This window comes from Nannobrachium achirus (genome assembly GCF_963921795.1).
Source record: "Nannobrachium achirus genome assembly, chromosome: 3".
Taxonomy (NCBI): domain Eukaryota; kingdom Metazoa; phylum Chordata; class Actinopteri; order Myctophiformes; family Myctophidae; genus Nannobrachium; species Nannobrachium achirus.
In genome coordinates this window covers 69,212,163-69,238,566 of record NC_137812.1, presented here as the reverse complement: position 1 = coordinate 69,238,566, position 26,404 = coordinate 69,212,163, and the positions used below count along the sequence as shown (strand labels likewise).

Below are 26,404 nucleotides of genomic sequence, written 5' to 3'. Positions count from 1 at the left end.
AATCTAATGTTCTGTGCGCCACACAGTCATACGACGATTATACTGCTCTGGACTAATCATAAATCAGGCACCACCGCGAGAGGCATACAACACGCAGCACGCAGCAGTGATAGAGACAGAGAGGGTAAAAATCAGAGAGTTGAAACAGAGGCATGGATGGACATGACATGAAACGTGTCAAAGTGAACTCATATGATCATCAAAATGGGACACAATTGAAGCGTTTTTTTCCTCCATTGCGCGAAGCGATGGTGTACGTTTATGTGTTGCAGTGCGTGTGCGTGCGTGTGTGTTGCAAGGCGAAGAACAGCCCCGTGACATTTTGTATTCATTATATTATGTATTATTGCTTTGTTCAGGCCCGACTCAATCTGAATAGAATCCTGTAGCGTGCGGAGCGCCCGACTGTTCAAAACGGCTAGTCTGAGCCCGTTTAGATTATCTGGTAAAATAATCTGAAAAAATGATCCTGTAGTGTTTAATTCTACCCGATTCAGTCGGGCCCGATGATCGTGTAATGTATGGCCGGCTTAAGCTGAAAAGGCTGTTGCACTCATAACCACTTGGGAGTTATTGACATGCCACAAGATTAAGAACTTCATAGTTTAAAACTATATTTGTAACTTTAAATAAGAAGTCTATAATAGACCCACTGTTTCATCAGCCTCAGAGATCCCCGGCTTAGTTATCTTGGACCCGGGCGCAGGGTTTGTCTTCACAGGAGGCTTGGCCGCGTTGATGGCTCTGGCAGATGAATCATGGGGACGTTTCAAACCACCGCGAGAAGAGTCCCCTGTAGCTGCAGATTGAAGCAGGGGGAAAAGGGAATCATTCATAAAGAAACAACCAATCCACATTGTGATCTGTAGCGCCTTGCCCTGAAGGAGGCGCTAGAGAACTGTCAAAGTGTTCAACAAAATCTATGATCTGCCAATTAGATGAGATATTACAATCTGGCTAGTGGAAAAGGACACAGGGTCATCAAAACCAGTGGGATTGACCAGGATGTCAGAATATTATTAAAATCTTGTGAAGACACTCTGCGCCTCACGTCTCCAACTCTCCATCTGAACAGGAGAAACGCAGGAAACGACAAAATGTGTGGGGACTGCGCAATAGTTTGACCTCCTGTTGGCCGGACCACGGTTAGGGTTAGGGTTAGGCAAAGTTTTACTGAGGTTAGGCATAGTTTTACTGAGGTTAGGGTTAAGGTGGTCGGACCAACAGGAGGTTGAACCAATGCCATGTTACCATTGGACCTCCCAAAAGGAACCCAGAGAGTAGAGGTCTGCGCGGGACTGATTTATTGAACCCGCTCCCGCCCGCTCCCGCCTGATTTCTGCCGACTCCTGCCCGCGCCGCCAATGATTTCATTTTTGACCGCCCGCTGTAATTTCCTCTCCGCCGCTCCCACCCGCGACAAACACATTATGTGAATTTTGACCCGCGGACTCCCGCGGCGCGGGCGCCGCAGAACGTCCAACAGCCTCCCTCCCAAGAAGGCACATTGAAATGAGATCCAAAACCATTACCAAACAAAAAAGTGTGCCGTCACTGCCGTGTGCGCCATGCGAGGAGCATAGTTGTGACGGACTGACAGTTGGTGAGAACAAATGAGAGAAAGAGAGAGAGAGAGGGCGAGGGCGAGCGAGGGAGCCACGCACGGAGTGAGAGAGAGCAAGAGGCGAGAGAGAGGGAGAACTTGGCGGAGAGAAAGAGAGACTCCAGTCCACGTACTGTATCAATGTGGGTGCGTTGTCCAGTCCTCACTCAGCAGGGAGAATTGCGTTCTCTATAGTATTCACATCTTGACTTGCTAAAGAATAGAAGGCACGTTGACGTTTGTATAATCCATTGAGATCCAAAACGAACAGGACTAGTGTAGGCCTACGTGCGCGAGAGAGGAGCATTTGTGAGGTTGTTAACAGAGGTAACGTGTTTATATTGCGATTGGACTTAGGCGATGGGACTATATTATAATAAATAGTTGTTATTTAGGCTAAATAGTGAGTGACAATGCCGCCGCAAATATCTGCCCACCGGTTAACAGACGAGAGAGGGAGGGAGGGGAAGTTAGAGCGAGAGAGAGAGAGAAAGAGAAATTCCATGTGCTGTAGGTCCATCCATGCGTTCTCCTCCGGCGCTCAGCAGGGGAAGTTACATTGATTCTCTACATATTCACATCTTGCTAAAGTATAGATAAAAGCTTATTGCGGGAGAGTGCGGGATTTTGCGGCGCCGCCGAGTTTATTTTGACCGCCCGTCCCCTCCCGCAGGGATTAAACTACCGCCCGCGCCGCACTATATGATGACGGGTCCTGCAAGTCCCGCGGGAGCGCGCTCCCGATGCAGGGCTCTACCAGAGAGTCCCTGGACCACACTTTGAGGACTAAAATGGTTTGTTACTCCTTTTTCATTTAGTTTTTGTTACCTTGTACCTTGGGATCCACAGAAAATCAGGTATATCAAATAGGATTGCTAATGGCAGTCAAAATGCTAAAGGAGTTCACTCCCAAAATGATTTTTTTCCCCCTCTATTGATTACTTACTAGCGGTGTAACGATATAGTAATTGAATCGAAAAATCGATTTTAATTGGCAATGATCTACTATATCTTTTGCAAAAGCAAAATATTGTACCGTTTTGGCTTTGTATCACCTTGTATCGTTTTAAAATGTGGTATCGAATCATTTTGCAATGCAAATAATTGATTGTATGGAAACTAAGTATTTGTGCCTTGTATTAGGCAATTTTAACTCATTTTGCGCCGATCCCGAGAATACTCGTGAAAAATACTCGAAAAGAACATGGTGCCGATCACGAGTATACTCGTGAAAAGTAATATATTACTGTAACGGCGGTTATATTACCGGATACAATGGCGGAACGTCCCGAGCCGAAATCCGTCGCTGATTTATCCTCATCACGGCTCCACGGGCACAAAATAGTAATCCCATAACATTGAGGTGGACGGGGATCTCATCTTTAATGTCCATTATCTCAAAACTACACTTTAGAAGCGAAGATGGAGGCAGATGCTCGCTTATAAAGCACATGTTGGAAAGCACCGATTCGATCCAGCATGGCACCACGTAAACATGATCGCTTCCTGTGAATGATGCGATGACGTCAGACCGGAAGTGTTTACGCTATGGACTTCTGGCCTTCAAAATAAGACAACGGTAGTGAATGGGGCCGGGGGGGGGGGCGCGCTGGACATTTTAACCCGTTAATGTCAGGAGCACTAAATGGGTTAAGAGGGAGAATGAAAAAGAGGGTTCTAATTACCTTCCGATTCCATATAGCTACTCTTGGTCTATCGATAAACATGTGTAATCTCTGTGTTCATGTTAAGGTGGGTTTGAATCGAATCGAATCTTATCGCCATGAATGAACCAATACAGCGGTGTAGGAGACGGGGGGGTCCCGTACGTTTTGTCCCCCGTGGGCTGCGGACCACCAGTTGGGCTGCCGTGACGCTGAAATCCAAAAAGGAGAGGAAAAAAGCCTCAAATGGGGCCGGCACTAGGACCAAGCGGACGCTAGAAGAGGCTGCGGTCGGCCCTTAGGCTTCCCTATGCTCGAAAACCCACTCGAAACTGGTCGTGTCATGTAATTCTAATTAAGTCCATTACTTCCTGTAAGTAGACTTAAAAATAAAACCAGTTCCCAACGGGAGTATCCTCTTATTTTGAAATCTACCATACCATGAGAGGAAATGAAGTGCTTCTGCTTGTTAGTACCCCAATGTAAACAGAAGAACTCACGTGTGGACCAGTGTGGATTGTACAAGCTTTTGACTAAACTAAAGTTCATATTATGATATGAAAACAATGCTCCTTTGACTACAAACGTACACCCTTTGAAAGTTTGTTAAACTTTGCACATCCGCAGCAGATTAGGTAAGGAGCTGGTTATAATTACCTTCTGCTGGTTGGCTTCTTGTTGTGCCTTGTGATAACTGATAAGAGCATAGATTGTAGAAAATAATTAGACTAGAGGCATAGAGCTGTTGCTTTGGTGTTTCGACCGTCTCTTTCTCTTTATAGTTGTTTATTTTGTCTCATCTCTGTGATACAGTAGTAGTTGTGCTCCGTGTGTACAATCATATACAGGAGTGTTAAAACAAGCATGCATGTCGTCACTCATCATGCCGTCATGTAATTAACGGTTCATTGCTTTATATGTTCTAATGATATAAAATATTTTGTATGGCTCTGTTGCACTGCACTGTTAGGCTATGTGCTCTAAATCAGTGCTGAAGTTTCTCCTCCATTCTGTTTTTGCACATTCAAAGACGTATTTGACATGTATTTAATGGCTGGGCTGGGCTGTGAAAATTGATGCTGTGTTGGGGCAGTTTGAGCTGGGCCAGAAAATGTAAATGTGTCCATAAAAACCCTACACGTGCAGTGCATGTGTGTAGTGTGCACGTATATACATGCTGCACTGTGTGATAACTCATTGTTACACACCAGAACCGACCTGGAAATGCACACAGAAACCCAAACCAAACCGAACTTTCAGGCGATCCGAACCGACCCGAACCGCGATTTTTCGGCCGGCGCCTGGCGGCGCCGGCGAATCATACTGGACTAGGCTGTGGGCTGGGCCGGTCCAAATAGGACCCCCCCACCTGGGAACCTAACGGTACGCCTATGAACCAATATCGTCCATGTATCGTGATGCGTATCGTATCGCTGTTAAAATGTATCGCTACACACCCCCTATTACTTACGCCGTGGAGACTCCTTGGCGTGCCAGGTGGCTGGTGGGCCGTCTTCTTGGACCAGAGAGCGCTCCCTCATCGGGCGCCCAGGAGGAGGAAATGTAATGTCAAACAGCGAGGGGATTTTGGGTTTGGCAGGAAGAGGACCGGGCTTTGGAGACCAGGAAGGGGGACGGGACACGGGCTGAGAACGCTCCTTGGCGTGCCAGGTGGTTTGGCCGCCATCTTGTTGCCTCCTAGAGTGGTCAGGAAGAGACAGAGAGGCGAAGGGAAGTGGGAAGTCATTTAATACAGTTGTAATGTGACTTCTTGCATGTTTTCAATGGTTCAGTATGTATTAAACTAAATAAAATAATTGAAACACACGTGATACTGACCTCACACGTGCCTTCCACGCTGGGTACCTACACAACACACACACACACACACACACACACACACGGTTGTTTAGCACATAGTCCAACAACTCGCCTTTTCATATAAAATACCCAAGATTTCAGACATCAGAAGGCGATTTATGGCTTCTACAAGACATTGTGTTTAACTCATTTGCTGCCATTTAACAATACCTTCGTACTCCAATCCTGCCATAAGTCTCCATAGACTTCCATGTAATTCATAGTGCACGGATAATGCACACCCATGCCTAGATCATGCACCACGTGTGTGCAGATTGCTCACAGCTTTCAAACAAAAAAGTCAGAATGGAAATCCGTTCAGGCATTCATGAGATAATGCCTGAGATGTTTTCCTAAAATGTAAACAAAGATGGCTGCCATGCTTGAAAGATGGGGTTGCTATGGGGGTTAAACATGCGATTTCGCGATTGCCATCATGCCTACTACATTTTTTGGGGTAATTTTTTTTTTTTTTCCTTTTTTTTTTGAATTTCCGGGATCTACGGGCTTGGCAGGGAGGTACAGCGGTAAATTTCCGGGATCTACGGGTTTGGCAGCAAATGAGTGAAATGGCTCCTCACTTGGTGCGTAGGTCTCGGCAGGAAGCAAGGTGTTTTAGGCTTCTGACATGATCAATCCAGTCCTGGAGAAGAAAGAGAGAGAGACATGTCAAGAGTCATGGCCAAGTAATCCTTCCTGGTCTCAATAATGCCTCCCCCTGGCCAGCCGGGGCGCTTGATGGGGGGGAAAGGAACTGGTTGGAATAACGTGTTCCTTCCACGCACACTACATCCATCCCGGAGAAATCCCCCCTGTCAGGTGAAAAGAAACAACTTGGACTACTCATGCACTGAAGGAAGCATGAGGTCAGTCCGTTGTCTCCCCAGGCGCGGCAGAGGGAGAGCAGAGCCCAGGATTACATAGGCAATTGGCACTGGGTGAAAATGGGTTGCAAAATCGTGGGATAAAGATTATATATATATTAAAAAAAAAGGTCATCAATCATCAATTAACTGCAGGCACAAAGAAAACACATTATTAAACACAGTTTTTCCCTTCCCCCGGCCTTCATCACAATATTGTTAAACGATCAGATTATGTATCCGACGTTTAAACCCAAGGGAACTGGTAGCCACTGGTCTGCATTGTAGTTTGGAACCAGTGATAGAGCAACTGGTTCAACACTGAGGAGAATAACAAGATCTGTTATTTATATCTGACAACTGACAAGATCTATGTTATTTATATCTGACAACTGACAAGATCTGTTATTTATATCTGACAACTGACAACTTTGAGACTCGGGTATTCCTTTAAGGCAGGGGTGGGCAACTTTGATGATGGAGAGGGACACTATATTTTCACACTCACTCCAGAGGGACACTATATTTTCACACTCACTCCAGAGGGCCACAATGCATATACAGTCAAAAACAGCTGATCTACAAGCTCAAAACATGCCACAGTGTGACGTATTTTGAGCTTGTAGATCAGCTATTTTTGCTATTATTGAATTGGAATCCTGGATTATTTTTAGCTCATTTTGAATTGCAATCCTGAAAAGTAACATTTGTATTTAATTTCAAAAGCATTTGTACGTACATTTAACTTAAATACAAATACATTGGGCATAAAAAAGACTAGTACTAGTAGTCATTAAGCTACTACTATACAGTAGACTGAAGTAAATAAAGTGGGTCATTTTAACAGCTGAAATCAATAATATATAAGTATTCAAATATTAGTTGCCAATGTATGCTTTAAGGCAGGGGTGTACAAAGTCAGGCCGGGGCCAAAAGCGGCCTGAGGACAAATTTTGTAAGGCCCGCAGCTTCATTCCTAAATTGTATTAAAAAGTATATTTTCCTGTTTTATCATTCTGAAGGGGTCAAAGAAAGGCTATTTTATTCTTTTTTTTTTACCTAATGTGAGCTATTTGTGTTTTATTCAGGGCACACAACAGACAAAAGACCATTGATATTAAATATTGATGATAGTTAAATAAAATATTTTAATTGCGATGCATATGTATGTGACTTTGTTATGGACTTTGTTATGGTCCGACCGAAGTACATCATGCCAGGAGATATAGTCGGCCCTTGGGTGTTTTAATGTTTTCTAATGTGGCCCCCTTTGAAAAAGGTTTGGACACCCCTGCTTTAAGGAGACATGTTGGCACTCACCTTAGCGTGCTTGCAGTCTACCTCACACAAGGAGCAGGTGTGAGGGTAGGCCTTTGGAGTATCAGCTGAGTAATCACATATCATGGTGTGAGTGGGTATCTTGGTGGTCCCAAGTGGTTTCGGAACAGGATGTCTGGACGACGACGACGATGAAGAGTCGTTCCATGTTTCAGATGAAGGGCTTGGTCTGGGGCCGTCCATACGGTACCCTCCATCTGGAAGACCGGAACTGTAAGGTGGGGGGAATTCTCTCGGCGGGGACAGTCGTATTTTCTTGCGAACCTCACCGCTCGTAGACCCGCAGTAATCCAGGTCTACGTGCTTGTTTGGCTCAAAGGGTTGCAGACGAGGAGGCCAACTTTCGGCCATGCTCTCTCTACCACTGCGGTCATCAGTGGCTTGACTGCCATGACCGTAGTCAATGACGTTTGCGTCATAACCGTAGTCAATGACGTTTGCTGCAGTCTGTGGAGCGCTGCGGAACCCGGGCACTTCTGGGGCTTGCAAACGTCCAGCACTTGGAAAGGAGCGGGCAGGAGGTGGCGAAATGTCATGGATGGCGCCTGAATCCCTCTGAGAATACGAAGAGGAAGCTGCGCTGTTCTGGCTTTTGGATTTAATCGCCCGGATCGTCTGAAGGATGTAGGATAAATTCTCAGGGTCTAGCTCATCTTCATCTTCCTCATCCACACCTCCACCACCATGGGAGCCCCTGGTCTGAGGGGAAGGCGGGTCATAGCCAGGGGCTTGCATCCAGGCTCCGTGGCCGCTCTGCGCTTGCTGCTGCTGGGTGACAGTGGACATGCGGCTGGGGTGTGGGTAGTTTGACCTGTCCATCCCTTGCTGGTGGCGTGGTTGGTTGGAGCTGTAGCCTCCAGATCCTGACATCCGGCTGGGGTTTGGCCGGTCCATGAGACAACGGTCCATGTCCCCGGATCTCCTGGTAGCCATGGCTGATACCAGCTCATCATGCAGCAGGCCAGGAGGAGGGTATGTTAAACGGTCTCGCTGTTGATACCCTAACCCGGGCCTATTGGAGGAAGGCTGTGGCGGCCCCCGTTGCTGGCTGTGGCGTTGATACATTGTGTTGCGATGTTTAATGTTTGTCTTAGGATGATATTTTCTGCATGTGCATAGTATTGTGTTCTATTTGTCCTTCATTAAATGTTTTATGAGTATGAGTTATAAAAAGGGACCCCAATTTAAACAAGCCAAAAGCTTTCTCGTAGTTGACCTTGTACCAGTGAACGGTACCGTTATGTAAATTTTCCTATGCAAACCTCTAATAAAGTCTTCAATCAAATCAATCAGACCCCACTCCTACACTTCTCAGCACACAGTCGTGTCTGTATAGCGAGGAGACAACAATTACGCTGCCGCCGTCGCGTCGCGCTGGCTGCTCATTGGTGGAAGGTGATCCTGAAGTCTGGACCACCGGCAGAACTGCCACTGCAGCAGCAGCACTTCAGAGGCAACAGGCCTCTGGTGCCCTCTGGTGGTGGTGGTGCCAAATGTTCTGCTGCTCCTGGTCCAAAGTAAACAGAGGGGGATGACCAAGACTTGTTTGTCTTTCTGTGAGTACAGCAAGGCTGGGAGATGGAAAACAGAAATAGTTAGATTAAAGATCAACAAGCTTTTCCTCTGAAGTCTGAAAATGTTTGGGGGCGAGGGCCTGCACACCAGTTATGGTCGCCAGACTACCCACCCAGTCCCGTAAAAGGGGAAATCTCGCTTTTAGGAAAGCCCATCATTTCAACCGGAGGGTTAGCGATGTAGTAACAGCGACACGCTCCCCCCGTTAAATACAGAATCGTCCCGCTACCGCATTTGGAAGCTAAAAACTGTGTTCTGTATAGAACTGATATACCGTAGTTCGAACTTTGTTCCGTATTTTGATGTCTGGGAATCAATATGAATGAAAGGGCGATATATTTGAGAAATTACGGTAATTCTGCTGTCCTGCTGCTGCAGATATGGGCTGTCTTCTTCCATATATGGGCATTCCCATATGAAGTCCTGTTAGATATGGGCTTAATATTAATGACATCAGGGATCTCCATGTATGGGCAAAGAGTTAAGAGTGGTTCATAAGAGTGAGCCAATGCTATGAATTAAATTAATCAATAGCAACGTTACGTTAGCAACTGCTGCTTTTCAGGAAGTTTTCCTTCAGAGTTCATACTGATAAAGCTCACTTTGCTGCCTCTTATCTAGTCGTTCGTAAACAAGCCACACTGAATGCACTCTTAATAGTCACCGCCCACTGCACTCATCACTACACTGAACACAACACACACACCCGGTGCGCATTTCCGAACGCACCCCGTTCGGCAGATAAGGCCAGATAAGAGGCAGAGGTGCGCCTCTTATCTGTGAGTGAGTGAGCGGGGTCGGTGAGTGCGTGCACTCAGCACACTGTGTGTGCAGTCTGTGCACTCAGCACACCCGTGCCGTGTAAAGCCTGGTAGGCGAGGTTAGTGCCGTGTGCAGCGCACTGGATTTCCGAACGACAACGCACAAAGTGCACCGAATAAACGAACGACAACAACATGGCACCGAACGCACCCATCTCTATATGTTGACACTTGCTTTTGCCATGTAAACGTGCTTTTATCATGCCAAATAATAAAGCTCCTTTGAATTGAATGGTCATGTCAAACTCAAAGTGACTACTATATCGAAATGGGAAAAAGAGGCAACGTAATAAACTCTCTACTCTAATGCTAATGGTAATGCTAACGTTGATCCAAGTTTAAAACAAATTTACAATATAATGTACGAGATACAATACATCATATTCGATGTAAACATGGATGATGCAAGGCAACTTCTCTTCCCTGTCTGCTAAATGACCGTTTTCTTGTCAACTTATTCATTTTGTATTCCACGCATTAATCTCTTTTTCATACAACATAGATGTTTAATTTTACCTTGTTTATCACGTGTTGTAGTGTAACTCCTTGGATCAGTGTGTGTAAGGTATATATAGGTAATATATAATATATCATATAATATAATATAATAAATATATAAGCTGTTTCTCCTCTCAGAGCGCCGACGCTCTTCCAGCAGTTTCAGGGCAGATCTGAGCTCTGGACATGGGACGTTCGCGAACGATTCGAGTATTTTGAACGGCTCTTTGAAATGTAAACGTGCTTTTATCATGCCAATAAAGCTAGCTTGAATTTAATTGCCATTTCATGTCAACGTGAGTACGTGACTGAAATTTCCTTTCTAATGAACAGTCGTGGAAAAAGTGCTCAAATTATTTTACTTTAAATAGCATCAATACTGCAATGTAGAAATACTCTGCTACGAGTAGAAGTATTCATTGTGCAGAATGTCCCATTTCACAGGTTTTCTAATAAAATGTAGAAAAATCATTTGAAAATAGCAGTGTTGAGTTGCGACGCACTGTGAGCTTGTAGATCGGCTATTTTCAAATGGCAGAAATTTATATATGGACAAAATGTATACGGTTGAAGGGATTTATAATTATATAGGCCTAATCAAAATCTACAAAGTAACTAAAATGAGACAGTCTTTTGAACGGCTCTTTGAAAGGAACGGATCCCAGAGATCCAGCTCACTTCAAAGAACCATAAATCCCATCTCTACAGTGAGCTCAGGCTGACTAATCGAAAGCAGAACGAACGAGCTGCCGAGTCGAGGTCTGAAAACGTCACATCCAGTAGAAAATATTAAATATTAGAACCTGAAGGTTTTATTTATGTATTGTTGTATTACTTACTTATTACAAATAAGAATTATTATATTCATAATAATATTAATTATTTAATATAGCTCCATTTCAGTAGCAATGATTACGTTGGGATTACAGAGCTACTTATTTGAACAAAAAATATTTCCTATTTTACCTTTTCCAAGTTTTCTTTCTTTTTTCTACCTTATGTAGACCTATCTAAATTATGTATGTGTATCATATGTGACTCATCTCTACAGCATTGAATACAAATTAAACAAGATACAGTATAGCCCAGGGGTGGGCAACTTTGATGCTGGAAAGGGCCACTATATTTTCACACACACTCTGGAGGGCCACAATGCATATACAGTAAAAAAAAAAATAGCAGATCTACAAGTTCTTATACTTATGTTACTTCTTACTTTACGAACTTAATCAAAAATGCATTGGACATAAAAAAAAGACTAGTTCTAGGCTAATAGTCATCAAGAAGATACTAATATACAGTCGACTTAAGTAATTAAAAGCGGATCATGTTTGCACGTTTGGAATTATTGAAATCAATAATAGGCCTATCAGTATTCTGATATTAACCTGCGGGCCGCATTAAGTGAAGGTGGCGGCTGCATGTGGCCCCCGGGCCGCCAGTTGCCCATGTATGGTATATCCTATAACAGTAAGCATTCTGTACATTTCTGTGATAATTAGCTTGGCCTATGTGCATCTTTTTTTCATGCATTTGGTAATAAAATGTAAGTGTGGCGATGGAACACTCATAGGCTTCCATAGTGGTTCAAAGCAGCAGCAGCAGCAGCAGACAATTTGTTTAATTGACATTTCTGCCTCAAGGTTTACAATTTAAACCCTTTAACACCATAGTTAGTTTCTAGCACAGTTTCCCAAACAGTGGGTCGGGACCCATTTGTGGGTCACAGACCAATATCTATGAGTCACAAGTTAACTCAAGTAACCCTCCAAAAAAAAGAAGAAAAAAAAGGTAAAACAAGAGAAAGAAATTCCATGAATTAAAGGAGTAGTTCACCCCCAAAATGATTTTTTTTTCGTCACGCCATGGAGACTAGAGTTCAATGATATTTTTAGTTTTTTGTCGCATTCCTAAGACAAAAATGTGATAACAATACATTTACCCCCATTCGTTCCGGAAACGGGTCCCCATCCGGAATCAATGGGGGTAAATTTACTCTAATCAAAAAAAAAAAAAAAATGTCTTAGGAATGTGACAAAAACCCACAAATATTATTGAACTCTACTCTCCATGGCATGACTAATCAATAGAAAAAAAAAGTCATTTTGGGGGTGAACTACTCCTTTAAGAAATATAAAATCCCTGTATATCCGGTTCATTCTACAAATAGGTGTAGGCCTATTAACATTATGTTACAATGCCTGCAAACATCTATGGAAAACCTCAGACAGACTCGATCAGGAGTTGTGTTTTCCATATTGTTTAATCTCACACTCGGGTACAAGTAGCAGGCTACACATTAAGCGTGCAGTGGGCTGTAGAGTGAGAAACATTACAGACAACTGCACTGGGGTCAGCACCCTTGAGGGAGGGACACACACACACACACACACACACACACACACACACACACACACACACACACACACACACACACACACACACACACACACACACACACACACACACACACACACACACACACACACACACACACACACACACACACACACACACACACACACACACACACACACAGATGTCAGCAGAGGAACCACTCTTAACAGAATTGGTTGGCTGCTCTGACATCACGCTTTGACTTCACACTAACAGAATCCCTTTTATGCCCATATATGGAGTTCCCTGATGTCATCAATATTAAGCTCATATCTAACAGGACTTCATATGGGAATGCCCATGATATATGGAGGCACATCGGCCACATAGCACACTATCAGAATCCATATATGGCAAAGACAGATGGCCAAGACAGCCCATATATGTGTGTCTGGTTCTACAGACAGGGATCTCCATGTATAGACATAAAAGGGTATGATGTCAGATGTCATAAACATCATAGGAATTTCACATAACGAATAACTGAGTAAGCATGTATGGGCTCTCACAGCATATCAACATATACAGTACATGGATCTCCATATATGGCATGAGTAACTGGTCCGATATACATCACTGGCCAGACGGCAAAGAATTGCCGCGACCTTGCCCTTTAGGGCGAGGTCGCATGTTGCCCTGAGGCGTACTACTAGTTATAAAGTATTCAATCGATCAGAAAATAAATGTTATCCTCATTTTATTGCTTTATTATTTAAGTAACTATTTAAGATGAACTTCCAGGACCTGTGTGTAAAGCTTCAAATCTAACGTGTTATAAACTTACAAATCTAACGTGTTATAAACATAGGAAAATACACTCAGTATAATATGTAACAATACGTTCAACAAAACAAAACATGGCATAATTTTGGCATACATATAGCAGCATTTTGGATGGTCCATCAGACATATACAGTATAAAATAACCCCCCAAAAAACTCAACAAAAACAAGGCTGTGTTGCTATAAGGGGCGTGGTCTGAGCATGGCCATCACTGAGGTAGGAGGGGCTTATTCAGCAGTGCCCGCCTTCTCTGCTGGAGGTTTCATCTGTCATCTGCAACCTTTAGGGGGACAAGGACACGCACATGAAACTACATTACCCATAGTCCACCATTCCTTTAGGGGGACACATAATAATAATAATAATAATAATAATAATAATAATTTTCGGAGTACTCAAAGATGCTTTACACTTGTGGCCTATGGGGGCTAGGGGGAGGGAAATAAGAGCAACAACTTTATAAGGACAAATAATTAAGAAAAGAAAGTACGATAAAAGATAAAAAAACATAAAAACAAGAGTTCATAAAAGGTCAACTAGGGAAGGCGATTGTGAACAGGTGGGTTTTCAGGGTGGTTTTGAAACACACATACATGAAACTACATTAACTACAGTCCACCATTCCTTTAGGGGGACAAGTTGTCCCCCTAAACATACATGAAACTACATTACCCACAGTCCACCATTCCTCGTGTCCAGAAGATAGGGGCTGTTAAGTATGACATCATTTTGTAGGCAGAGGAGAATTTCTGCCCCCAGTTTCCGTGAATCTTTTTAATATTTTTACTATTTACACATTTTTCTTCTCTTTGTTGTTGAAAGGAAAGTGTTAGAATTATACTTTAGTCGTTATTTTTGTCTCGGATCTGTTGAAATAGCGAGGGACAGAAAATGCCCTGGGGGCAGAGTTCTCCTCTGCCTACAAAATGATGTCACGGCTTAAAAGCCCCTATAAAGGGAAATTAACATTCAAGATTTCATTTTGTGTACTACCATAATGTCAGCTACCTGCTTGAGTGCATCCTTCCGCATCCTGAAAGCCACACAGCCGTAGTGGTACTGACTAGCGGGCATCTCACCGATAATCTCCCACGAGTCAGTCTGCTCACAATACCGCTCCATGGTACGTTCAGTACGTTTAGCACTAGAAGAGGAGAGACCAACAAGAGCCTTGAGAGAAACGTCTGGTGTGGAAAAAGCAGACACCTTTTTCATGGAACAACGGTAGACGCAAGCAACTCTATATCCTATTTCTAAAGAGGCCTTTTCTGTTTTGAATGTGTCTATACTAGAGTTAACATTACTCAATAGCGTGTATCAAAACAACATCCCGCTTCCAGCAGTGGAAGCTTGTGATTGGCTGAACCGGACGTAGGGAGCACTCCGTTGTGTTCGCCTGGACCGCGCTGAGGTGCCGAGGTAATATAATAGGCCTACATGCGATGTTTCATAACATATAAGACAATAAATAATCATAACACATTATAAACATTCTATATTTATAAGGTCATGTATTCTACTTAATAATTGGGACTTACAAGAACCATTATCATAGTTATAATAGACCTACATTTACAGTAGTTTAGGCATTTTGTTTTTTTGTGGGCAGAACAATTTGTCCTTGTTATTTGACTATTTTTACTTTATTCATTATAATTAAAGACACTTCATAGTGAATTAGTGATTATAATAAATAGCCTATGTCATGATTGTTGTTATAGCTAGATCTGATTGTGTTTATAATATAACGCCGGCGCCCAGGTGTGGCTATAATAATATTATAACCACACCTGGTTGCAAATATGTCTTCCCTGTGTATCTTTGGTTTCTTCCCGAGAGCTGAAAGCCTCAAGAATATACACCGCTTTAGTGACACACTAAAATCATCCCCTTCCCTTATCATCCAACAACAGCTGTGGGCGGGGCTAACTCAAGCTGAGTGGCGATTTTGTTTACAACGCATGTTGGCGTGCACGCGAAGTGAAGCTGCTCCATAGAAACCCATGGATCTTCCATCAAATAGTCATCATTATCTCTAAAAAATACATTTTGATCCCAAGGCTGGCATGTTTCTCGCAAAATCTGCACTCGCATGGTGGCTGCCATGACACCCTTCGTCAACACACTGCTCCGGGGCTAGATCCGGGTCAAAGTTGAAAAAAGTAAAGTGACCAAAAATCCGCACAATTTCCGCCTGGCCCCCTTCAAAATAAGAGCGGCGGCCTATGGGAGGAAATCCGGGCACTCTGGGCCCCTTCATCCCTTCAAAGTAAGTGCACTAAATGTGTTCAATACAATCAGATAGGACTTTTCTGTTTGGATATATGAGTTGTCAAGGGTTGGTGTTGCAACTCTGTATTCCAGATATAAAAAATACGATCTAGAATTGCTTGCGGCTAGAGCAAAAGCTTCTTACTAGTCAGATGTTGGCTTCCCTCCGAGTACATAGATCTGTCCATTAACCACAGCCACGGAGGGGAAGTGGCGTGGCTTCTTCATGGGGGCACACATGGTCCACTGGTTTGTCTTGGGGTCGTAACATTCAACCTTGTCCTGGAATGTCTCATTGTAAAGATGCTGACCGCCTGTATAGATGAACAGGAATTAAAAGGCTGATAGTGGAATCTCTTATGAGCTGAAGATGAAATCAGTTTATTATGAAAAGGAGAGCGAATGAGAACAAGTATGATACCTATGGCGTAGATCTTTCCTTTGAGTGTGCAGGCAGTTGCATCACTACAAGCACCCTGCATGGGAGCAACTTCAGTCCATAGGGATGTTTCAGGGTTGTACGTGTGCACTTTGCGATAGCAATCAGTGCCACCTAGGTCCCAGGAAAGACAGAAACGTTATTCATTGTCAATGCAGGAAGGATGAATATGTAACTAGAAACGTGTGCTCTTCAGAACACAGGTCTCCGCCAGGCTGGGTTGCCTACTAGACAAACTGTGGAAGCTAACCATAGCCTATGAGAATGGAATTTGAGAAATATGACAGAATTAGTCAAACAGACCCAGTTAATGATTGTCACATTTCGTGCAAAACCAACCTCCTGTGAACTTTGAAAGCCAATCTTAGTCAGAATCAGACAGACCAGATGCATCTTGATCCAATGACTACAAAGATAAAGGTGTACCAATGTGTTTTGGAAAACAAATTGACCTCGGGTGGTGCCATAACAGGCCAAAGTGAAAAGTTTGGGGCAGAGGTTGATCCTTGGGGGTTCAAACTTGACTACTGTAACTCTTTCCTCACTGGCCTTCCAGCATGTGCACTTAAGCCTCTCCAACTGATCCAAAATGCCGTGGCACAACTGGTCTTCAACCAGCCAAAATTCTGACATGCCTTCCCTTCTCCACTCCCTCCACTGGCTCCCAGTTGTGGCCCGCACTGAATACAAAACACTGATGCTGACCTTCAAAGCTGACCTTCAAAGCAGCCAAAGGTATGGCATTTCCAAACCTCCAAAGCCTGATCAACCCCTACAACCCCACCCGTTCACTCAGAGCAGCCAACACAGGGATGATGACAGAACCCTCGCTAAAGACCCCAGGACAAGAATCCACTCATCCTAGACAATTTGCCCGCCTGGCCCCGTCGCAATTAGTCTCTGCACTCTTGACGAAGAGCAAACTTGCGCCTTTTCTTAAGCGTGTCTTTCTGTAAACCCTCTAACATAGGTGGTTTCACAAAATGTTTAAAAAATAATATTATAGTAAAAAAAATATATATATATATATATATATATATATATATATATATATAGGCTATACAGAGCATACGAGCGGAGCGGGTCAATTTTTTATTGAGAGCGAGCGAGTTTTAAAACTGCAGAGAAGCGAGGACTCCATCCATGCCGCTCTGCTCTGGGCCGCGTGTGGCAAGCTCAGGCCATCACAGTCACACATGGACAACAACACTGGAGGAGCAGTAGCTGCTGGAGGCTCGTAGCCTACAGCAGCAGCATTCAACTTCATCCATAATCCACATGAGGATCTTCATAAATACCTTGTGGCAGTTGATTTTTTTTATATACAGGCTTAACAGAGCATATGAAGTGAGCGAGCATCTAGCGCTAAGCTACAGTGTCTCAGAAGCCCTAGTCACGTTACTATAGTAACCAAACACTGCACAGATCTACAAGCTCACAACGCGTCACGCACGCAACGTGTTGCAAGCTTGTAGATCTGCTACTTTAGAGATACTGTGTACCGCTTTGCGTGATTTTAGGGCAACATCTGTAGGAGCAGTGTGTTTTGCAAGAATCGGCCTCATGGTGGCACTATAAGAGGGCCATGTGATTAATGAGGGGTGGAGGTTGTGGTCTGGCAGCCAAGGAGTGTGTGTGCAAAGTTTGGCATGGATAGGGGCAACGGTGGCGGAGATATGGGTAGGGGAAAAGTGTGACGTGACGTGACTGACAGACAGACAGCCAGCCGGTGGAGGTTTTGATAGTAAATGCGACCTGATGGTCGCAATAAATACCATGAAACCCAGTAGGCTGAACCTGCAGACACATAAACCTGTTCCATACCAATAACGTAGATCAGTCCATCAAGTGCCACCACAGAGAAACTCTCTGGAAACTTTGGCATGCCGACAGACTCCATGAGCTGCCAGGTGTCGGTGTAGGGGTCGTAACGCTCCACTGAGGCCACAGGTTTACAGCGCAGATAGCCGCCGACTGCAAACACATATCCACCCAGTGCCACAAAGCCTATAGGGACCATGTGGAAAGGAAAAACCTTGATCATTAGAACAGATTGCTTATATGCAAGGCAACAACCCTCATAAGGCCTTACTCCAAAACAAAATTTAATGCCATAATTTGACAACATTACCGAAGCAATTAAGTCCCTCCTTCATGGATGCCATCTTCAACCATGAGTCGTTGGAAGGGTCATAACGCCATAAGCTAGACTTGCTGTCTAAATTGGATTCACCTCCAACCATGTACACTGTAGAGCCTATGGTGGGAAAGGATAGCTTGATTGTCAACACATGAAGATGTTCAGAGCTTGCCATTAAAGATAATTATGCGTCAACAACTTGAAAGGTCTTCACCGATACCCAAAGTGATGTCACTCACCACCACATACTATTTCGTAAAAAAGGTTACCTGTAGAACTTGTGAATTTCCACAGGCTGGACCAAATAAGTCCAGCATGTTGTGACAAAACTATGCCTCCCGATTTGAAAATCAGAATGACAATCATTTGAAAATCAGTAAGACCTCCAAAGTATTGGTTCTAGATTGACTAGAATGAATTTCCTAATCGTTTCCACGCAGTTCTAACTACTGCATTAGATTTAGATGTTACCAGATCTCCAGGTGGAGATCTCTGATCTCCTGACTACGTGAGATTAGCTCTCATGGTAGCATTTACCGAACACAGTAAGTAAGCCTTGCCGAGCCATGAGGCCCATAGGGCAGGAGCCTATCTCCTGTTTCTGTAGCGTGAGGCAACTTGATGTACAGTACAAGTAAAGCCCCTGCTCCTGGATCTGCAGATTTGGGTGGAAAAGCTGACTCCTCTCTCCCCTCGCGGCACCGTATGTGCAAGAGAAACGCAAGAAGGCTAAGCTTTTTGTCTCCTACTAATATATACAGAAAGCCCTACTTTGCGTTGAGCCTTGCTGGTTGAGTGGTTAAGGAATTGCTTTTACGATCCCACCGCCCCGGGTTCGCGTCCCGCCCGGTCTTTTCTTTCCGCAATTTTTTTCCGGCGATAATAAAGTTATTATTATTATTATTACATTATTATCCATGACGGAGGCGATGAGCCGACTAAGCGCCGTTACCGAGTTATGTGAATAATGTAATAATAATAATAACTTTATCGCCGGAAAAAAATCGCGGAAAGAAATGACCAAGCGGGACGCGAACCCAGGGCTGTCGGATCATAAAAGCAATTCCTTAACCACTCAACCAGCAAGGCTCAACGCAAAGCAGGGCTTTCTGTATATATTAGTAGGAGAGAAAAACCCGATCATACGTTGTTGCTTCTTGCGTTTCTCTCGCTCACACGGTGAGATGGACACTACATCATTTCAGCTTCATATGAACACTTGATAAAAAGACAAAACGCAACGGAAATATCCCGGGACCTCGCCGTTTTCTCTACAGAGCGTTGTCCTATGTACGGGGCCCGAGAATAACGAAAGATTCATTCTGATGGTAGCACTTACCTAACACAACCAGATCATGAGAAATGACCTTTTCGGGCAGGCGTTTCAGGGTCTTCCATCGTTTGGTCAGGGGATCAAAGCAGTCGACTTCATCAAAGCCATAGTCGTTCTGTCCTGACAGTCCTCCCACCATGAGGATCACTTCACATACAGAGAGGGAGGGTAGAACATAAACACAGCACCAGGTATGTGCATGAGGCCAGGTTGTCAAGGCAAATTCATGTGTGAGTGAGCATGTGAAATGTTATAATGGCAAAGTATCGTTCAATGAATTAATCGAGAATGAATTTGCCCTGCTCATATCTCTGCAACCGTTGCCCCGATCCATGCCAGATTTTGCACACACACTCCTTGCCTGCCAAACCACAATACCCATCAATTCTCACATGACCCTCTTCTAGCGCCACCATGAGGCCGATTCTTGCAAAATACCTTTTTGGACACTACTCCTACAAATGTTGACCTAAAAGCACGCAAATCGGTACACACTTGGTCTACACTCATGTCTTCAACATGGATCTGTCCCATATAGCGCCAACACATTTTTGGACAACGCCCCTACAGATTTTGCCCTAAAATCATGCAAATCAGTGCACAATATGTCTAACTCGTGTCATCAACATGGATCTCTCCCATATAGTGCCACCATCAGGCCGATTTTTTCAAACACTTTGTTGGACAGTGCGATTAGGGAGTCTTACTGGTATAAATTAGAACATTAAAGTTAGCAAATACTAGGTGCACAAATCTAAATCAAAGCCTGAATTGTAAATTCTAACGATGACAGAGGGATGCAATAATGATTATGCAGCCAGAATATCAACATCTTGAAAAATGCAAAAATACCATGCAGAAGAAAAAACTATTCTGAGTATTTATTGCTATGTATTTTGTACATAATGATTAGAGGCATTCGTCTTGGCAATGCCAACTAGAAAAACAGTGATGCGTTTCTTTTCCACCATCAGCTGCACCATGCATGCATGCATGTGTTGTGCAGCCAGGGTACCAGTGGATGAATGCATGGGTTGTGTTGTGTTGACGCAGTCATCACTGTCCATGGCAAGACCACTCAGCAGATCTCTGAGAGTCTAACTAGTCTTGACAGGGTGCACATCTGGCTTGGCAACGCTTGCCTAATTCTGCAGTAAGCCAACTGTCATGTGACGCTCGACCAATTGATTCTGATACTGATTCGATTCCCACTACCATTGATTCCCTATTGCAGTGGTTCTCAAACTGTGGTACGTGTACCACTGGTGGTACATGGGCACCCCTCTGGTGGTACTCAGAGGAGTTTCCCAAAAATAAGAAAAAATATATAGTGGAGTGAAATATTTATATTATACTACAGGTAGTTCTTCTGACCAAGCAATTGATTGCTTGGTCAGCTGTGCTGAAATGAGCATGAGGGCACACCTAGCCGTTAATAGAGAGAGGATTTGAGAACAGATTAATCACATTAGAAATATCATCAGTTTGCATGGGAAGTTCACAGATGGATAAATCTGTTTGATGACCCGGTCATCAAATTATTGGCTTAGAAATGCAACAAAAACGAAAAAATCTCCATGAATTCAAGGAATAAATTGGCCTACTGTGTTAACTCTGCATATATGGGGTGGGTCTACGCATCTGTATTCTAACATACCGGTATTTGGTGGTACTTGGAGAGACACATATTTTCTGAGGTGGTACTTGGCGTGAAAGGTTTGAGAACCACTGCCCTATTGATTCCCTATCGGACAGATGTCTGTCTGTCTGTCTGTCATTTTCCAATGGCAGCGGAAAAGTTACCCTAGTAGTAAATAAAGTTTCCCCAGGAGTATAATGAGTTGAACTGTTGGGCAACCACACTAATAAAGTAAAGTAAAGTGCAGACAGGGTACCAGTGGATGAACGTGGCTGAGCTGTGTGGCAGGAGGCCTCAGAGATGATCCTCTGACATCCCTGGGATTCCTTCACCACATCCACACACTCTATCACATCATGGAGGTAGGAGGGACTGAGGAGAGGCAGACGGATAAGCTGGAACACCTGAAAGGACAAACAGAACACTGATTATTTACCAGTTTAACTGGATGTTAGGTGAACAACACTAAACATTGCCTTCACATCTCTACAGCTGCTCCTAAGACAAGACTAACATTTGAGTCCAATACCTTCAGATTTAATAAACATGACCATGTCTCGTTGGGACATGAGCTTGTAAATTGACGTCTATTTTTGCATAACAAAGACAAAAGCCTCGAGTCTAAGCAGCTACATACTAAAATGAGAGGGTTTTTATTCATTTCTTTACTCCTTTTCTCCCCAATGTAGTCCGTATGCCGCTTTGGCCAGCTGCTGTTGTATCCTGCTTCCAGTCAATCGAAGCCTGACCCAAAAGAAATTGCAATAGTAATCATTCAGGTTTTTTTTATGATCCTTAGGGTCATCCAAAAAACATGCTAAAAGTTTCCCATTATATTCTTAATGGATCAAGGTAAATTCAGGGGGTTCAAGTTTGGGTCCCTTCCCTTACTATCCACAAGTTTACAACATCCCATCGTGCATTGCGCAGAAGTTGCACGGAGCTTCCGGTGCCGCAGCCGAGTGTGATCTACAAGCTCACAACGGCTGCATCTGCGACGCGACGTGAGCTTTATGTCTGCTGTTAACCGGAAGTGTGGTGCAAACAATTCTCCAGTAAATTCCCACGGAAAGAGGTGGATACAGGAAAAAAAAAGCTCCCGCCCAACACTCCCCACTGACAGGTGCCACCCCAGCCAGTAGGAGTACGTGCAAAAAAGGGACTGACCTTTTCCAAGCTCTGCCTACGGGTAGGACACTTGTTTAACCACAACATGGCCGCTTCAAACACCATCTCCTCCTTGGGTGCATTGAGATCATCACTGGACAGAATCTGTGTCAGTTTATCCACAGAGACTGACAGGAACTCTTCCTAGTGGCAGAAGAAATACAGTAGATTAACTCAGGGGTTCCCAAAACCTTTCCTTGCCAAGGGCCACAAAGCTCAACTTGCGACATAGTGTGGCCTTTTGTTATCTGCCAATTTCACTTTTGTTTTTATATGGATTAAAATCAATATGTATTTCAAATAATACATGGAATTGTTTCGTTTGATTGCGACCAAAGGTGGCAGTTTACCATGAGAAATGTCACAGCTTGTCTCTGTGAGTGTACACGTTTACGGCCTATGGGTTTGTCGCTCTGACATTATGCTCTGATGTCACTGTGATGTCCGGCACATCTTGTCCACGTATCCGTGTATCTCTGAAGGTCACGCCTGACACTGTGGTTCCCTTGACACATCACTGTGACATCACAGGTGACATCTCCTATGTAAAAGTCCATAAATGGCTATTCCACAGAATCCCTTTTATGCCCATATATGAAGATCCCTGTGATGTCATATTATATATATATATATGTCACGGTTAGATAGAGAAACGGAGCGCTTGTCGTGCGTCGCGGGGCGGAACAAGCGGTCGATTTGACCCACAACAACGTCGCGTCGGCAGGAATGATAGCGCGCACCCCACGGAGGTTAGGGTTAGGGTTAGGCATAGTTTTACTGAGGTTAGGGTTAGGGTTAGGGTTAGAGTAAGGCATAGTAAGCTAATGGCTAAACACAGCCGAGCTGGGCTAGTAAATAAACGAAAGAGAGTCGCAAACGAGTGACGTCAGCGCCTGCACTAGTGAATGGCTGACTGGCTGTTGTCGCCATCTGGTGGTGATTGGTGTGTTGTGAACTACAAAACGAGCGCTCTTACCACAGTCTCACTGAGTTACCCAAAATGACTGTAACATATATATATATATATATAATTTTGGATTACATCAAGGATTTAATCCATGCTGTGTTGCTCCATATGGCCAGATGGCCAAGGCATGGCCCATATCTGTGTGGCTGGTTCAGATAGGGATCTCCATGTATGGGCATAAAATATATCGTATGTTGTGATGTCATGGGAACCACTCTAACAGAATTCATGTTATGCCCATATATGGAGATCCCTGATGTCATCAATATTAAGCCCATATCTAACAGGACTTCATATGGGAATGCCCATATATGGACTGGACGAAGACAGCCCATATCTGTGTGGCTGGTTCAGACAGGGATCTCCATGTATGGGCATAAAAGGGATGTACTATACAGTACATGGATCGTAACTGGTCTGATATACATCACTGGCCAAGAATTGGCGCAACCTCGTCGCATGTCACCCTGGGGCGTCTTACTAGTTAAAGGTGATACACCATGAAATTTCACTTTTCCAATTTTAAAACCTTTTTTTGGGGTCCCACTAGCACCTTCTATCCTCACAAAGTCCCATTTTAGACCGTTGTGTCTTTCTCTGGTTTTGGGAAGGTGGAGGTTAAAAGCATCCCACGGGTTCTCAAAACATGCTGTCCAAGATTTTTTTTCAAAAAGACAAAAAGAAAAAAAAAAAAAAAAAAAAATTCAAAAAGAAGCTGAAAATGCTCAGGAGTGGTAATTTAGCCTCAAACCTTTTGAAAAACATTTTTGGGACATAAACAATATGACATAACTACTTTTTAAATGCATGGTGTATCACCTTTAACTCTTACAACAGTCAAACAAGTTGGTAAATGTACGGATCTCTCAACCACTGACCTGCTGATAGACATCACTGAAGTGATCAAGGATGAAATCCATGCTGTGTTCCTCCAGTGTCTTACAGGAGTGGGTCTCAGCAAACAGGTGAATGCCAACACAGTTCTGTTCATCCATGGTGTAATGCTCCATGAAACGGCAGCAGGCCTCTTTTACAGCGGTAACATTTAACAGGTTTGCTGCTGCTAGCAGTGCCTAGACCAAACAAACAATATATGTTCTTTTAACCCATTTAGGCCCAGAATTATTGAATGCTTTAGCTATTGAAAAATAGCAGATTTGCGAGCTTGTAGATCTGCTATTTTTTACAAAATCGTTGTGAAAATGTGTGCAAATCTTTGAATATGTGTATTTTTAAAGCAAACATTTTGTAACTCGAATTTTGCTTCTGCGTGGTCCCTGGAACTAAATATTTTCAGATGGGGGTCCGTGGCCAAATACATATCATTTTGGGGGTCCTTCACATGAAAAGGTTTGAGAACCACTGACATGGTAGTCTCTCAAGAACAGTCTAACTGAGCTCCAGTTAAGTGGAAAGGACCTTTTCTTTGAAGATGGCGAGACAGATTGCCGACATAGAAACATTGGGTTTTTCAAAACACCTTAGAAGGATTCAAAAGACACTTATAGAATCGGGTCAAAATTCGAATTTTCACGATTTTTCAAAAATAGCAGATCTACAAGCTCGCAGCGCGGCACTCGATGCCGCGCTGTGAGCTCTTACATCTGCTATTTTTCAATAGTTAAAGCATAACAGAGAACGGGGTCAAAAACTGAGAAGAAGAAGAATATGTTTTATGATGATAAATACCTGCACATTTGCTGTGGAGATCTCCACCATGGACGTATAGGCAAAGTCAACCAGCAAGCCAAACTCTTCAGGCTCCACTTCATTGATGTTAACCCTGTACTCTCTGGACTCCATCATATCACCTGTGAACATGGCCTGTGCAGGTTGAAAAAAAAGGTAAATTATTGACAGGATATGGCATATTTGTTGCACAGGAAAGCCATTGCATCAAAGAGGCGGCCCACTCTAAGTATTGGCTATCGCTATCGGGAAATATCAAAATTAATAAATCGGATAGAAAATTGAAAAATGGGCATCCCTACTCCGGGAATGTGCCTACATATACTTGAGACTGACTTTGGCTCTTATGATCAAAATAAGATCATCATAAATGTAAAATCAATATCGACCATTTGCCACCGAGCCCTGATCTTAAGGTAAACTTGGTAAAGTTGAAAATTTTCATTTACCTCAAAATAAGGACTAAAGGAGGCTACATTTACCTCAAAATAAGGACTAAAGGAGGCTACATTTACCTCAAAATAAGGACTAAAGGAGGCTACATTTACCTCAAAATAAGGACTAAAGGAGGCTACATTTACCTCAAAATAAGGACTAAAGGAGGCCAGCACATTGCGATGGCAGGGGAGCTCCTTTCCTCCACAGCAGATCATCACATCACACAATGAAGCGTTGAGACGAAGCCTGTTTAGACTCTCTAGGAGCTGGTTGGAATGAGTCTCCTCCCTGAACACTATTTTATCCATCTTCCTTTTGCTGGACCAGCCTGTAACACACACACGCACGCACGCACACACACACACAGGAGGGGAAGGAACTCATGGTCAGATGGTACATTTTATTTGACACGCTTCCTTTAATGCAGTGGTTCTCAAACCACATGGTTTTGTGGCTGGTCCCCCAGATGACAGTGAAGTGACAATTTAAGGACTTGTTAAATCCCCCAAAAGAAAAAAAATACCATTTACTGCATCAAAAGGAATTCAGAAGCTCTATCAACTATTAAGGAGGAGGCCAAATTTGTGAAAATAGCAGATCTACAAGCTCACAATGGCACGCTGCGAGCTTGTAAATCTGCTATGTTCACAATATGTATCTGTGGAACCGAGTCAAACAAATTGTAATGCCTCAACTCGTTCCAGGTGCATGTCAGGGTGGTGGGTCCCCACTCCCCAGTTCAAATATTATTATGTTGGGGGTCCCCAGTTCAAATATGATTATGTTGGGGGGGTCCCCAGAAATATGATTATGTTGGGGGGTCCCCAGTTCAAATATGATTATGTTGGGGGTCCCAAGTTCAAATATGATTATTTTAGGAGGTCACAGCCTGAAAAGGTTGAGAACCACTGCTTTAATG

The 26,404-nt window shown here is 43.6% G+C and overlaps 2 protein-coding genes across 3 annotated transcripts in view; both read right to left on the bottom strand.

Moving 5' to 3' along the window:
• LOC308281259 (uncharacterized protein) overlaps window positions 1–10,354 on the bottom strand; it is a 32,565-nt gene extending 22,211 nt beyond the window's left edge. Inside the window, exons 1-6 of one of the 2 annotated variants that reach the window (XM_080721395.1) lie at window positions 10,241–10,354; window positions 7,311–8,899; window positions 5,709–5,770; window positions 5,107–5,133; window positions 4,739–4,965; window positions 654–799 (exon numbers count right to left, since the gene is read on the bottom strand). In XM_080721395.1, the coding sequence (XP_080577521.1) occupies window positions 654–799; window positions 4,739–4,965; window positions 5,107–5,133; window positions 5,709–5,770; window positions 7,311–8,393 (1,545 nt within the window). In that variant the 5' untranslated portion in view covers window positions 8,394–8,899; window positions 10,241–10,354. Of the gene's footprint in view, window positions 1–653; window positions 800–4,738; window positions 4,966–5,106; window positions 5,134–5,708; window positions 5,771–7,310; window positions 8,900–9,254; window positions 9,323–10,240 lie in introns of those variants that run through there. The other variant, XM_080721396.1, reaches the window with a different exon arrangement.
• Window positions 8,711–25,793, bottom strand: LOC308282413 (kelch-like protein 24; the record flags this gene model as incomplete). The annotated part of the gene is made up of 10 exons (XM_080722758.1): window positions 8,711–8,899; window positions 14,411–14,546; window positions 15,819–15,987; window positions 17,937–18,119; window positions 19,592–19,732; window positions 21,481–21,628; window positions 22,392–22,535; window positions 24,237–24,431; window positions 25,048–25,182; window positions 25,629–25,793. 10 exons carry the CDS (start codon window positions 25,791–25,793, stop codon window positions 8,711–8,713), a joined length of 1,605 nt encoding a protein of 534 aa, XP_080578884.1.
• Window positions 25,794–26,404: the final 611 nt, after the last annotated feature.